The sequence below is a fragment of the Diuraphis noxia genome, unplaced genomic scaffold, assembly GCF_037042655.1.
Source record: "Diuraphis noxia isolate RWA-SAM2 unplaced genomic scaffold, SU_Dnox_SAM2 contig0004, whole genome shotgun sequence".
NCBI lineage: Eukaryota > Metazoa > Arthropoda > Insecta > Hemiptera > Aphididae > Diuraphis > Diuraphis noxia.
In genome coordinates this window covers 24,261,430-24,275,500 of record NW_028301714.1, presented here as the reverse complement: position 1 = coordinate 24,275,500, position 14,071 = coordinate 24,261,430, and the positions used below count along the sequence as shown (strand labels likewise).

Below are 14,071 nucleotides of genomic sequence, written 5' to 3'. Positions count from 1 at the left end.
ATCTTCATTAGTTATTTCCTCCTCTTCTTCTTCTTCTTCATTTGGTTTGGATATTGTACTCACTATGTCCTCGTTACTCAATATTATGTACGTATGAAAGCAGCTAATATAGTAATACATTACAAAATAACTATGTGAAGATAGTAGATACCGTATCTGTCGTTATATACGATTAAAATGTGTGTTGCGGACCAATTTTTAATTCGTATTAGCCGATATTGTCGTTATGTCCATGTCGTTACAACCAGTTATTTTGTATGTTAAAATAAACGGAATTTTGTCGGGTACTTGAAATTAACGTCGTTATACCTCATATGTCGTTACGACCGGCGTCATTATAGATGGTAGCGACTGTATTTTTAGTTTATGATTTATGTTCAAAAGCGTTAATAGTTTTTGAAATAATAAACGGTTCATGATAGAAAAAATATCTACTATAGAGAATTATTTACCAACTATAAACTTTTAATTGTTGTCAAATGTATATTTGTGTTTTACATTTTATTTTTATGCCTTATTATTTATATTTACAGGCTATAAAGGCATCATTAGCTGATGTTAATCCAGCTGTAGATGGTATAGAAAGTACCAAGTGGAGTGATAATGCTTGTGCTGCATTTTTAAATTTTTCAAAGGTTGATTACGCTGATGATAATCTGATTGCTTTCATACACAAAGTTGATGGTGATACACACAAAATTGTTTTATATAATCATTCATCAAGAGCTGAGATTTGCTTGAATAGTAAACTTGTATCACAAGGATATGCCACTACAATGGATCCTGAATCATGTGTATTCAAGAAAAAAAACACAAGAAAACAAATGAAAAAACCAGTATTACTAAACTCTAGAAATGCAAGTAGAACTTCTTTATAAAAATTATAATTTTGATATTCCTGTATATAATTTTCTTATGTAAAAATTCTACTGTGCATTCCTCCATTAAACATATCCTGCTTAGGTCTACCTGTATATACCAGTTTATATTATATTCGCAGTATCTAGTTTTACATAGGCTCATATGTTGGTCACGTTAAGGAATAGTGATTGTATTTTGAGCATTTTATGGCTTAATCATTTGTCTAGGCTAATTTTAAGTGCTCAAAATCGTTCTATTATCTAGTGAAAAATGGTAATTCATATTTAAGTGTTAATAAAATGTTCTTATTCTACAGAAAGAAGTAATAATACCAAACGATGATACTTTATCATTTACTAAGCAGCGATCAGTTACTGAAAATGAAAATCATGGTTGGAAAAATAAGAAGAAAAAAATACCTGGTATACAAATGTCAATCATTGAAGTTGTCAGTCCTGATAAAATAATTCTAAAAAAAATGAATCATAATACTGAGATGTAAGTATACAAGTGAATAGTGATACAACAGTATAATGAGAAATACATTTATATTTGAATATAAAATAATTTTTATTATTATTATTAGTAATATTTGTGGATGCTCAGTGACAATGGTATTTTAATGTCTTAACTTTGCCACTGTGCCTTTTTGTTAAAAAAACACATAGAATATTCTATTGTCATTGGCAAATACAGCATTCATCAATAACAAAGCTTAGTTGTCATCAGAATTAAACATGTGACCAAATTCCTTAAGAGGACGTTGTACACGTGTATGTTTTCTCCGTCTTATACGCGTACGATATAGCAAATTGTACGCTCAGCAGAACACATGTAGCTCCGTTAGTTTAAAAATTAGTGTGAATTTATCTCTTATAAAATCTATAGGTAAGATTATTATTTAGACAACATCATAAGCTTTTTGTTATATTTTAATTTTAAAGCGAGTTATGACTATTTCAAGATGTACAAACAATAAACAATGTTAAAATGCTCATAACTCACTTTATAATAAAAATATAATAAAAAGCCTATGAGGTTGTGTATATAACAATCTTACCTTTAGATTTTATAAGAGGTAAATTCACTCCAATTTTTAAACTAACGGAGCTACACGTGTTCTGCTGAGCGTACAATTTTATATGTCATACGCGTGTAAGAAGGATACAACATATGTGGGTGAGACGTCCTTTTAAATGTTGATTCCATCTTATCTTTACAAATTTGCATTTGATTTTATGTTGTTAGTTTTAAATGTTTAAACATTTAAGTAACCTATGATCAAACTTCAAGATCAAAAAACTATCTATAATCTGTTAGCTTTTTACAATATTTTATCTAATCAAGTTATGAATATGAAACATTTAAGTATTAAAATGCTCATAATTTGCTTGAAAATTATAATACCGTGCAAAACCAACTCAGATTAATTAGATTACCATACTTACCTTCAAGTTTGATAAAAAGTCAATTCACTTTAATATTAAAATTAATAACACAAAATAAAATTAAAATAGGCAGTAATTGGATGAAATCAATATTTAAGAGAATGCATGGTATCCTCACAATTTGATTTTCTGAATCTGAGATGAAACTCCTCTTAAAGAATCATTCTTCTTATATTTTTTAATCTTAATTTAACCTAAAAATGTATTATATATAAAAAATATGCTCTTATTGCCTTAATGTATGCAGTCATATGGTGTTTTTATAAGTTGTCTTTAAAATATATTTTTTATCTGAATTTCAGATTAACCGAAAAAATGAACAAAGTTTATGGAGATAAAAAAAAAAACAACAAAAGATTAGATTGGAAAATAAATGATTTATGTGCAATATTTATTAAAAAGTATGGAAATTGGTATAGAGGGAAAATTATTTACTTAGACATAGTAAATCAAAAGGTTACAGTAAGTTAAAATTTATTTTTACAGTCTTATAAGTTATAAGCTTAAGTGCATTGCAGAAAAAGTCAACTGCAACAATGTTGATTGTTAATGTATTTTAAATATTCATATAAAGACAGTAAATGCCATGGAAAACAAATATAATTAACACTATATGCAAATTCTTAGCTTCATATTATAAACCATTATTACTTATTGTTCAACTTTTGCTACAGATTATTAAAATAAAGTTTCAAGTTAAAAAAAATAATGTTATAATGTTAGCAAGTTGTTTTATATTTACATAGGGCCACCAACCTAATTCTTCAGACTTGTTCATTTAAATTTTAAAAATAAACCAATTGTTACTTATAACCAATTTTATAACTAGAATATTTTAAATTAATCAAAATTTTAGATAAATTAAGTGTATCAACAAAATTTTTTTCCAGGTTTACTTATATGATTTAAATGAAGCAATTGATAAAATACCTTTCAAAACTTTACATTTACTTGAAGACCAATGTGCTCAAATAAAATGTGGAATTCTACATTGTGGTTTGAACAATTTAGTTCCATTAGGTGATTCAGATGGAGTATGGCCTAAATTTAGTTGTGATCGTCTAATTGAGAAATTAAACAAATATCCCTCAGTATATTTCTCGAATGAAGTAAATTCTCTAATTAATATTGACTATTAATTATGTATTAATACATTGTTATATTATTTTACTTATAGACTAAGAAAAATGATATTGCATTTGGAGAAATATGGGTCAGGGACATAGAAACTCCGAGAGCCTTGGAACCAGTACGTGAACGTTGGAGAAATATGAACAGATATATGATAGAACACGGTTTTGCTTTAAGTAATAAACAGTAAGTTATTAACACATTATTTTAACCCAAACTAAACCCTAAAGTTATAAGTGATAAAAATAATGGAAAATAAAAAAAAAAAATATATTATAATTAAAATAATACATTTTTAGATTGTATCAAACTAACAATGTTTTGGATCAATGTTTAACTAGTTCAAATTGAAAGTCTTTGTCAACTTTCCATTTAGTCTTCAAAATATTTGAATATTATTTCATTAAAATCTAGTTAATTATTAGATGGCAAAGACTAGAACTGAGCTATTTCAGTCTTGGATGACACGGCTCGCATGCAGGGTTGCAAATTAACGTGTGACAGGAATTCATTTTTTGCCACTTATAAGGCCTGTATAGATATGATGAGCCATAATGAACTGTTTTTGTTGTTCTTAGTATCTAGCTTCAACAATTTTTTTTCTTGTAGAACAGCAAGTTAGTAATCAACCTATCAACTAGCGCATAAGATATAATAGTTAAAACTTATTTATACGTTCATGTTTATTTATCTGATTCGTACAGTAACTATTCTGTAATGGATTTTGGATTTTTCCACTTTTCTACCCGCTGTGTATTTGGGATCATTCCTTGACTTAGCAGAAAAAACATATACTGCTCATTGTATTGAAAGAAGTCTTTTTCAAACTCTTTTATCTGCACCGCGTTTAAACTTTTTGCCAAAAAATGATCATCTTATTGTTTATTTTAAATATTTGTATTAATATTTTGTTACTAGTTAACATTATAGTGACCAATTACATTTTTTCTATGATAAAAATAATTATTTTATAATATTTTATGTATATAATTTTAATTCTATTTTTTTTTTTTTTTTTTCAGAGATAAAATGGTGAGTAAGTTTACAGAAAAATTGCATGTTAAGAAAACAAAGTAATAGTTTCACCAAATTTGTTTTTATTAAAAGCTATTAATTTTAATATATTATAACTAAACTCAATTGTTAGCCAATGACCCAGATAAGGCTTATGTTAATAAAAAAATACTATTCATATTGATTAAACATTAAAGATTTTTTAATGATACCACAAGTTTTCTACTAGTTAAGTTAAGTGTTCACATTGTATCTTAAAATTTTTTTTCTTAAGTTAATTATGTTGTTTTATTATGTAAATTATGTATTAACATAAAAACATATTCTGTGATTCCTTAAAAAATTGCGTATTTTATTTTAACTCAAGTTCCTTATCTCAAATAAAAATAAAAGCAAAATCTAAATATTGTATTATAATTCAAGATGGTTAATTGTGTTTATAGAGCATAAGACACTCGTTTATCTTACAAATTCGAACATTTTGTTTCATGTTTTCCTTAACATTTTAATAAATTTAAATAAAATAGCATCATCGGTTATTTTTAATTTTAAATATTGAATAAAACTGATTTAATATATTAGATAATGTTATGTTTAATTTTGATGAATACATATTTTACTCTAATACTACTAATAACAAAACTGTATAAGAAATAATGTGAAACTTATGTTCTATATATGTGAATAAAGAGTTAAGAGTGAGTTTCTTTACATTGCCTCCTCGTAACTCTAAAAAATGAGAAATTAAATTAACTTAATATATTTTATGCTTAGCTTGTTATGAATATATTTTTATTTAAATTTTCATTCGATATTAAAATGTATCACTTTATTACAATATCTTTGTTATAGTGCACACAACATTAAAAACAATGTTATATATTATAAAAGTTTTTCCCTATATCTTACTATTTTACTTTCTTACACCTAAACTACTTCAGTTCACCTCATGCCGGTATTAGTTGTATCTCTTATTTATCTTATACTTTTGTGGAGAGCTTGCCATCAAAATATTTTCCAACAGGATGGTGAATATTCAACCTCTCAATCAGAATCAGAACTCAATTACTCTAATGTATCTAAAGAAAATGATATAGTTGTTAACTCTTGGATGCCTCCTGCTGGTTTGGTTGAATCTCAATTTACTTCAATTGTGACATATGTTGATATGAAATGCCATACCTACTTTCAAATTTTAGACGAGGGTATGAAAAACAAAAAACAATTAAAATAATATTTATTTTAATTTTGTAATATTATAATAAATATAATTATTTTTATTATTCCAGAAACTTCTCAATCATTAAAGCTTATTACAGACGAATTATATGACATATTTTCCAATAGCCAACCAGAACCAATAAATATGAAATGGAGTCAAGGACAGTCGGTTATTGTTAAATACCATCAAGACAATAAGTGGTACCGAGGAATAATCTTAAAAGTTTGTATTTTCTTTTTCTTAGATAAAATGTTTCTTTTTTCTTAATTATATTTTTTATAGCCAACTTTGGTTTGGTTTTTAGAGAAACTATAAAATCTGATAATAATATTTCAAAACAATATTTACCATCTAATTAACCTATATCCATCCTTTGTTGGTCAACCTTTAAAAGATGGATCATTAATTATTATAAATAATTTTGATTAAAACTACAAAGTGTACCTACTTAACAGTAAAATGAAACAATTATAAATCCATGTACTATTTCAAAGCTTATATATATATTGAGTTTTGAAATATGAATATGAACGTAATTTGTATACTCATTTTGTTTTTAAAATCTACGTGAACTTTATGCGTAACAATATTAGTGTAATATATATATATATATTTTTTTTTCTCTGTAGCTTAATTGTCAAGCAATAATGTTGTATAAGAAAGATAGTAAGTTACTTAAAAATATTCATAACTATTAAGTATAGTTTAAAGCATTGAATTGTTAATTCTAATTAGGTTAAGTGAATATGGGACACATAGATACACTGAAAAATTTGGTGTGGAAAGAGTAGAAGTCATATGTAAAAAAATCAACGTTTTTTCATTAATAAGTTATGTATAGTGTGTTGAGTACTCACGTCACAAATTATAAATACATAATGATATGTATATTGCAGTTTATGAGATTAATTTGTCTCTTACGCGCCTGTGTAAATATTTCGAGGTTGAACTGAACCCTTAATTTCCAATACCTTTTTGTACGTCTTTGGTTGCAGTGTTACTTATGTTACAGTCAAAGGTGTTAATTAAGGAATTAACGTAAATAAATATAACCAGTAGTCACTAACTACTAATATTTCCGTTCAAAATTATCGGTACTGTATGCATTGATTAGGTATTTTCAAACGATGAAACATAGAGAAATATTTTACAGGTGATGATATTTCTATATTTTTTTCAGCAATAATTAGTAAAAATGTTTATTGAATTTGCTTGTTGAATTATAATTGGGCCTCGTTGTAAAACCGACTTTTCCTATCAGTCGGCAGGTACTTTTCGGACTTTATAATATGTCGTAGTATCGTACCGGGAATAGATTATTTGGCCTGCTAAGTAAAAAAGGGACCCTCTATTTTGGTACTTTTAGGAAGACGTGAGGGTCTTGACCCTTGAACTTATTTGTTCAATAAATTTGAAAGGGGGGCCCAGTTAGTGATCGCCGTCTCGCTGACCTGGCCAAGCCGCCATTGTAATCGTCGATCGTACCCAATATTCATTAAAAATTAGTTGTCCATGAAATACATATTCTAATATAATATAATATTTTTAATCCCTACCGTACCACACCCAATGGCTTATGTTGCCGTGGGTTCCCCTAAAAAAAAATATATATATATTTTTAACACACGGATGCATACATTTAGTGTAACCTACAGTTCCTAATAATTCTTACATAGTGGACCTTTTTTTTGTTCTTTGCAGAGCGTCATTTTGAATTTCTATCCAAATTTAAATTATATGTTTTTTACATTCTCAACATTGTCTTTGACTTCTAAACTGTAAAAGTTAGGTGATTTCTTATAGCCATAGTTGTAAATGTATTAACAAAAAATATGATTTTTACAACATTTCATGTATATTGTATTATTGTTATCTTTCTATTTCTATAAATCTAAATTAGTTTAAAGTTTTAAACCATTGCCGGTTACATAATTTATTTAATATGGGACGTGACCACTGTCGGAAAATGGTACATAGATTAACACATTATAATGGTATCACATCAAAAAATAAGGTTAAAATTGATGTTCCAGATAGATGAAAAAGGGGAGTTTACCGTACAGTTTTACGATTTCGGCAACATCGAGACGTGTAAGCACGAGGATCTCCGGTCGACTTTGTACATGACCGAAGTGCCCCAACTGTGTCACAAGGGATACTTCAGTGTCATTTTACCGGTACGAGGACGATTCGTCGACGCGGCATTGTGCCCAAAACAATCGTCATACTAATTATTCAATTTATTTAGATTACGAAAAACGGGAAATGGCCGATACCCTCGCTCGACTTGATACACCACATGATCGTTGATAAAACTTGTAGGATGACGATCGACATGGATCTATCGACTCAAGATATTTATGCGGTAAGTCATCGTGTGTTATTACCGTACGTCATGATGCATTTAATATATTTTTTGTTATTAATCCCGATAACAAGAATAGTAAATAAGAAATAAGTCAATTCAATACGTATACTGTAATAAAACAAACTTTCTCTTTTTTGGATTTTCAAGTGATAAATTTTGAATAAGAATACTAGAGATGATATTCATCTATAGTCGAAGCGAACTGTTTGATGTACAGATAGTAACAATAATATAGTGTAATAAATTACTAACATAAATCAATTATATTTACATAATGGGTTCTTATTACATAAATACTATGCTTAGGTGTTATGTGAGGTTTCTAGTGTGTTACACTTTAATAGTATCACGGAATATTTCAGCCAGATAACTGAAGGTTGAAATAGGAAACTTTAAGTAACGATATACCAATACCATATACCTCGATAGAGATAAAATAATATGAATTCTGACTAAATTTTAAAAATGATGTCCTTTTGATCGATGAAAGACATAAGCACTAAAATCCTTAGTACCAGTGGTGTACCTGTAGGGGGGGGGGGCAATAGGGGCATTTGCTGATTATAACCGAGCATATTTTGCACAAACGTAAATTGTGGCCTGGCTATATTTTATATATACGTAAATTGCGGCCCGAGTATAATTTTTTTACCTACCCAAATATTTTTATAAGTAATAATTGCGTCTAAGGCGTTTTTTGAAAAATCAATATTTTCCTTTTCATTTTTCAAACTTAGGACTGTCAATATAATTGTATCAATATTGATATGATTAAAAATATTGGTTTTGCTGTTTTTTTTTTGTTTTTAATTTAAAAATATATTATTAGCAATTAGTAATAATGTACCTGTAAAAATGTATATGGTTAAAAAATGTATTTTAATAAGGTCTTCGATCAAATGCACACTGATTGCTAGTAATATATTATATTAATGAACATATTATTATTATCTACATCGGTCATTCAAAGATTAATACTTATCTTTAAATTGTACAACCGACCGAAAATTGGAATATCCCAGGCCGCAATTTACGTAATATATAAATGGGCGCATGTAAATTCCGCCCGAAAATGGTAAATTCCGCCCAAAATGAAATACAGGTAAAATAAGGTACATGTAAATTCCGCCCGAAAATAAAATTATAATATTATAAAAGTATATTTCCACGTTCTGATTCGATAAGTTGAGCCATTATAGCGTAGGTAGGTACTAGGTATAAGCGTATAAGACTCTAGGACGTGTACTGAACACAATTTATAATATTTCTATCTGAAATTTTAGATCCACAATATTGCAGTCAAATCTGATATGATATGACATGATTGACGATTATCGTTTGAGATAAGATTGTTCCGTGTTCGAAAATGTTGTGACTTCCCAATACTATAAGTTATAACACGCACCGCGTTGCGAAAAGTACGGTCGCGTCGTAAATTCACGGAACGCTTAGATTAAAAATATTTATTTTTCCAGGCGGAACTATTTTTTACCTGTATATTTTTTCGGGCGGAATTTACATGTACCTTATTTTGCTTGGATATTATCCCGGGCGGAATTTACCATCTCCCATATAAATATGACCTTTTTTGAGGGATGCAATTTACCGACTTCGCACTTATCAATGTAGTATATGATTCAATATTCATGTTTTAAGAATTTAACAATAACGAGAGATGAGTTATAAATAAAATGGTATGTAATTTTTTTTATACATGATTCAATGATTGTACCATTTGAAGTGTTTTAAAAAATTCAATAAATCTGAGTTATTTTTAGGATTGGGACCGAGTGTCGAGTCCAGGTTGTATGATATCTCCTGTACTCAACTCGTTCTTGATTGCGTACAATAAACAGTGGGCAATTATGTGTTTGACTGTTAAAGTGTTAACATAGTTCCACAGGTTTGACAAATGGCAGTTTCTCCCATGCCATCAAATATATATTTATTGTGGTGTATAATGTGTTAATATTATTCAGTCACATGACTCATTAAAAATAATAAACATACAAAATAAAACTGATATGACAATGAATTTCGCTAAAGGTTATATTAGCAAAGATTTATTTTTAATGTTTAATAATTAATTAAAAATAAATTATCTCTCAATTCGCTTATTATAATTTTAATCACCAGTAACCGAATGAATCAATATATGTCATACGCTGAGTAGAATTCGATAAAACGTGGGTCGAACGGTACAGAAGATCTATCCCATCCTCCGACGCCATCTCCTCCATCTCTATACTTAATAATATTTATAATAGTGTTATAACAATGTTAACTTGTAGATCAAGTCCATAAGAGAAGTCGAAAACAATTTCGACATATTTCAATATCTGGTGTCGGGAAGAATTGCCTACTTCACGTACGTATCGGCGTCAATCATTGATCTGGTGGACACGGACGAAATAAATAATGATGGCACAGCTGAAGACAGCAGTTGTTATGCGGCCGACGATAGCAATTGTTTCGAGGCTGACGATAGCATTTATGACGGTCCCAGCAACAACGGTTACGATGACTATACGGCCTACGTCGATGGTGGATCGATCTACGACGACGGCGGACAGACCTATGGCAACTATGGGCAGACGTGCGACGGCTACGGACAGGCCTACGACGAGCGCGAGTCGACCTATGACAACGTGGTGGCATCAACGAACGCGGTAAACACGGTGAGTAGCGTTGGTGCGCCGGCGACATTGGACGCAGATGACGGTGAGGAATCCGGTTATTCAAAGTTTTGTCTGGAACCCAACGAAGTGGCCGAGGGCTCCATGTGCCGCATCACCGGACCCACCAGCCTTACGCTGATGATCACGAAAATCGGCGGCGTCGACCTGAGCGTCGCCAAAGACAAGATGTACCAAGCAATGGTCGACAAATGCAGCGCCTTGCCGCCACTCGACCACATCATACCAGGTATGAACCGTAAACGCACTACTCGGGAGGGCTATTATGGTGTTATCGAATTTCTGGGACAGATAATATATATAAACTGAAGACGAAAATATGAATTTCAAAGCTATAAAACTTATGGCCGATCGCTAAGATGCCCTCGATGGTTGATACTTCATAATATTATATTCACATCGCATAGTACCATAATGAGATAAGATTTTTTCCCCTTTTCTTTCATATTCTGGGTTGTCTAAATAAAAATAAAAAATGTTTATGATTATAATAAAATTACAAATACCTAGTTGATCTCTTGTCATGTACTTGAGAACCTTGAAAAATTAGTTTTCTTGCCTACATCGTTGACAAAATATTTAAAGCCAGTATTTATTTTATTAAAATTTTATACATATACCTACTTGAATGGTACGAGTATAACAAAATACATTTATTATATGCATGCAGATGTTTTAGTAGATTTGATTGTTTTTTATCTTACTTTAAGAAAGTCTTAAGTTTTTAAAATAAAAACGTGCATGATGTGCATATGTAAAAGTATTATATAAGTAGGTACCATTGGTCGCGACAGAAAAATCTATGATGACTCTTAAAGTGTAGATTTTACCCCACCGTGTGGTAACCGAACTATAATTTTCGGTATTTCTGTAACCATTATTTTCTGTGAACGAATTCAATTTCGAAAATTTGCTTGTAGCGTATTGAATACTGCATTCGTTTTTAATCGTCAGATAATGAATAAATTTGTATCGATAATTAATTTTTTGGTTACATTGTCCTATTCAACTTTAATTCTGATTGTCCTTATTAAAGATTTTGTGTGGACATTAAGATGACGCCACACCCGCATGTGTTTTCTTCGTCGTACAAGTGCGTAGCATAGCAAATTTTACGCTCAGCGAATCTCGTTTATCTCCTTTAATTTAAAATTTAGAGTGAATTGACCTATTATAAAAATTAAAGGCAAGATTATTACCGAGGGCATCTCATAGGCTTTTTATTATATTTTAATTTTAAAGCGAATAATGAGTATTTTAAAATTTAAAATTATTTTTATATCTAAAAATACTCATAACTCGGTTTAAAATTAAAATATAATAAAAAGCCTATGCGATGCCCTCGGTAATAATCTTGCCTTTAATTTTTATAATAGGTCAATTCACTCTAAATTTTAAATTAACGGAGATAAACGTGATCTGCTGAGCGTGAAATTTGCTATGCTACGCACTTGTATGACGGAGACAACACATGCGGGTGTGGCGTCCTCTTAAACGCGTTTCAATATTCTGCAATGTCGTAGGTAATGTATAAACATTTTAATAAAACAAAATTATAATATGTAGGTATTACACTAAAAATAAGCCTCCGATATGCCTCATCGAAAACGTCCACATTTTAGCTGTACATATACAATTCGCTGATGATAAATAGTCGCGTATCATCGATAATAACTTTAATTATCTTGCGATTTTTTTTCCAGGTACTGCTGTCATCGTTTATCACAACGTGCTATGGAGACGCGGTATTATTGAAGACAGTGGAAACTCGGTACTCTTGGTCGACTTTGGCATATCCATTAAGCTGATAAAAAAAAAGTAAGCCCGTGTTATTCGCAATTTAATATATAGGTCGAATTTTAAGGATGCTCATCCTATTTTTTTAATTAAATTATTCATTTATGTAAGTATTGATTTTTATTTTGATCAAATCATCCAAAAATAATAAATACTACTTCAGTATCACATTTATAGCTTATATTTTCATAAAACCATTTTTAATGATAAAGTATTTAGTATTATTCTTAGTATAAATATTTTAATAACTCAGAAACAACTCATTATAATTTTGGTTTAGTTACATCAGCATTTTCAAGAAAATTATCCGTTTAATAATTTTCATTTGATAAGAGGGGGGGGGGTGGGTCATTCGAAAAATTGAAGTTTGTATTGCCACAGGACACTATATACTTAAGTAGTACGATAAATATCAGAAATTTGAATAAACGTGTACTATATTAAAGGGAAAAATAGGAGTGAGTACGCTTCAAAAATCATTCTATATATTTTATTGTAGTCTTAAATATTTCGCGACGACATTCTGTTGTTGGATGAACAATATTATTATTAATAATCATTATTATATTGACGTTGGATTTTCGCTTCCGACAGTCTGAGACCGTGTCTCGAAGAGTTTTTGAAATTACCGATGTTCACTATCGACTGTCAGCTGGAAAACGTCAAACCGAGCGACGACGCCGATGACGAAGATGTCGTTAATAAACTGTCGAAAACGTTGAGGGGCCTCAATTTAAAAATCATCGGAATCGTACGTATAGAGTTCTATTGATGATCGTTTTTAAATTCATATAATCGTGCCCGTTAGTGTGCGTAATCCATTATAGCAATATAATAGTAGTAATCATATATATTATTACCTAATTGTAACTAACGAAAGTCATAACCGTTTGATTTACAGAGCGAATCGGACAACGCCGTCGGCGTGGAGTTGTTTAACAGCAAAGAAGAAATTGCATATCAGTCGCTGATTGACGCCAAACTGCTAATTCCCGAGTGATGCGTTTTTAATTTGTTACTCGTCCGATAACGTCTTCCAGTGCGTGTTCGTTCATATTAATTAATTAGATTTTAAGTTAGTAATTAATAAACATTGTTATTTATTGATTTCTCGGAATTGTATAACATACAGTTGTATACACTCACAGGGCCTGTCTTGAGATTTATAAAGTGGGACCGCTTAAAATCAAAAAACCAAGAATAGTTTTAAATATTGTGATTTGCAAACATAAGTTAACTATTTTAGGTATTTATTGTAATTTTTTTTTCGCTATTGACAATTATGTACTTATTATGTATCCGCAGTGTGCGATTCGTTCGAAGGACATCGAATGAAATATACATATCGGCAAGTTGTTTTTACTATGTATAAATTCATTATATAATTCTCGGTTTTTTATTTTTTACTGTTTGTTATATTTTATTAAAAATGTTTTGTTCATGTTGAGTAATTGAAGATTTGATCATTTTAAGAGGTGTATCTCGACACATTTATGTATTTATTAAAAATTAATGAAAAAGTTTAATGTTTTTT

The 14,071-nt window shown here is 29.7% G+C and overlaps 1 protein-coding gene across 1 annotated transcript in view; it reads left to right on the top strand.

Annotated features, from left to right (window-relative positions):
• The window catches only part of qin (tudor domain-containing protein qin), a 62,149-nt gene extending 48,086 nt beyond the window's left edge, over nucleotides 1-14,063 (top strand). Inside the window, exons 16-29 of the mRNA XM_089226010.1 lie at nucleotides 534-857; nucleotides 1,178-1,359; nucleotides 2,612-2,771; nucleotides 3,200-3,418; nucleotides 3,487-3,626; nucleotides 4,463-4,472; nucleotides 5,479-5,659; nucleotides 5,744-5,898; nucleotides 7,710-7,853; nucleotides 7,925-8,041; nucleotides 10,336-10,969; nucleotides 12,444-12,558; nucleotides 13,132-13,288; nucleotides 13,439-14,063. Of these exons, the coding sequence (XP_089082136.1) occupies nucleotides 534-857; nucleotides 1,178-1,359; nucleotides 2,612-2,771; nucleotides 3,200-3,418; nucleotides 3,487-3,626; nucleotides 4,463-4,472; nucleotides 5,479-5,659; nucleotides 5,744-5,898; nucleotides 7,710-7,853; nucleotides 7,925-8,041; nucleotides 10,336-10,969; nucleotides 12,444-12,558; nucleotides 13,132-13,288; nucleotides 13,439-13,537 (2,637 nt within the window). The 3' untranslated portion in view covers nucleotides 13,538-14,063. The remainder of the gene's footprint in view (nucleotides 1-533; nucleotides 858-1,177; nucleotides 1,360-2,611; nucleotides 2,772-3,199; nucleotides 3,419-3,486; nucleotides 3,627-4,462; nucleotides 4,473-5,478; nucleotides 5,660-5,743; nucleotides 5,899-7,709; nucleotides 7,854-7,924; nucleotides 8,042-10,335; nucleotides 10,970-12,443; nucleotides 12,559-13,131; nucleotides 13,289-13,438) is intronic.
• The last annotated feature ends 8 nt before the right edge of the window (nucleotides 14,064-14,071 follow it).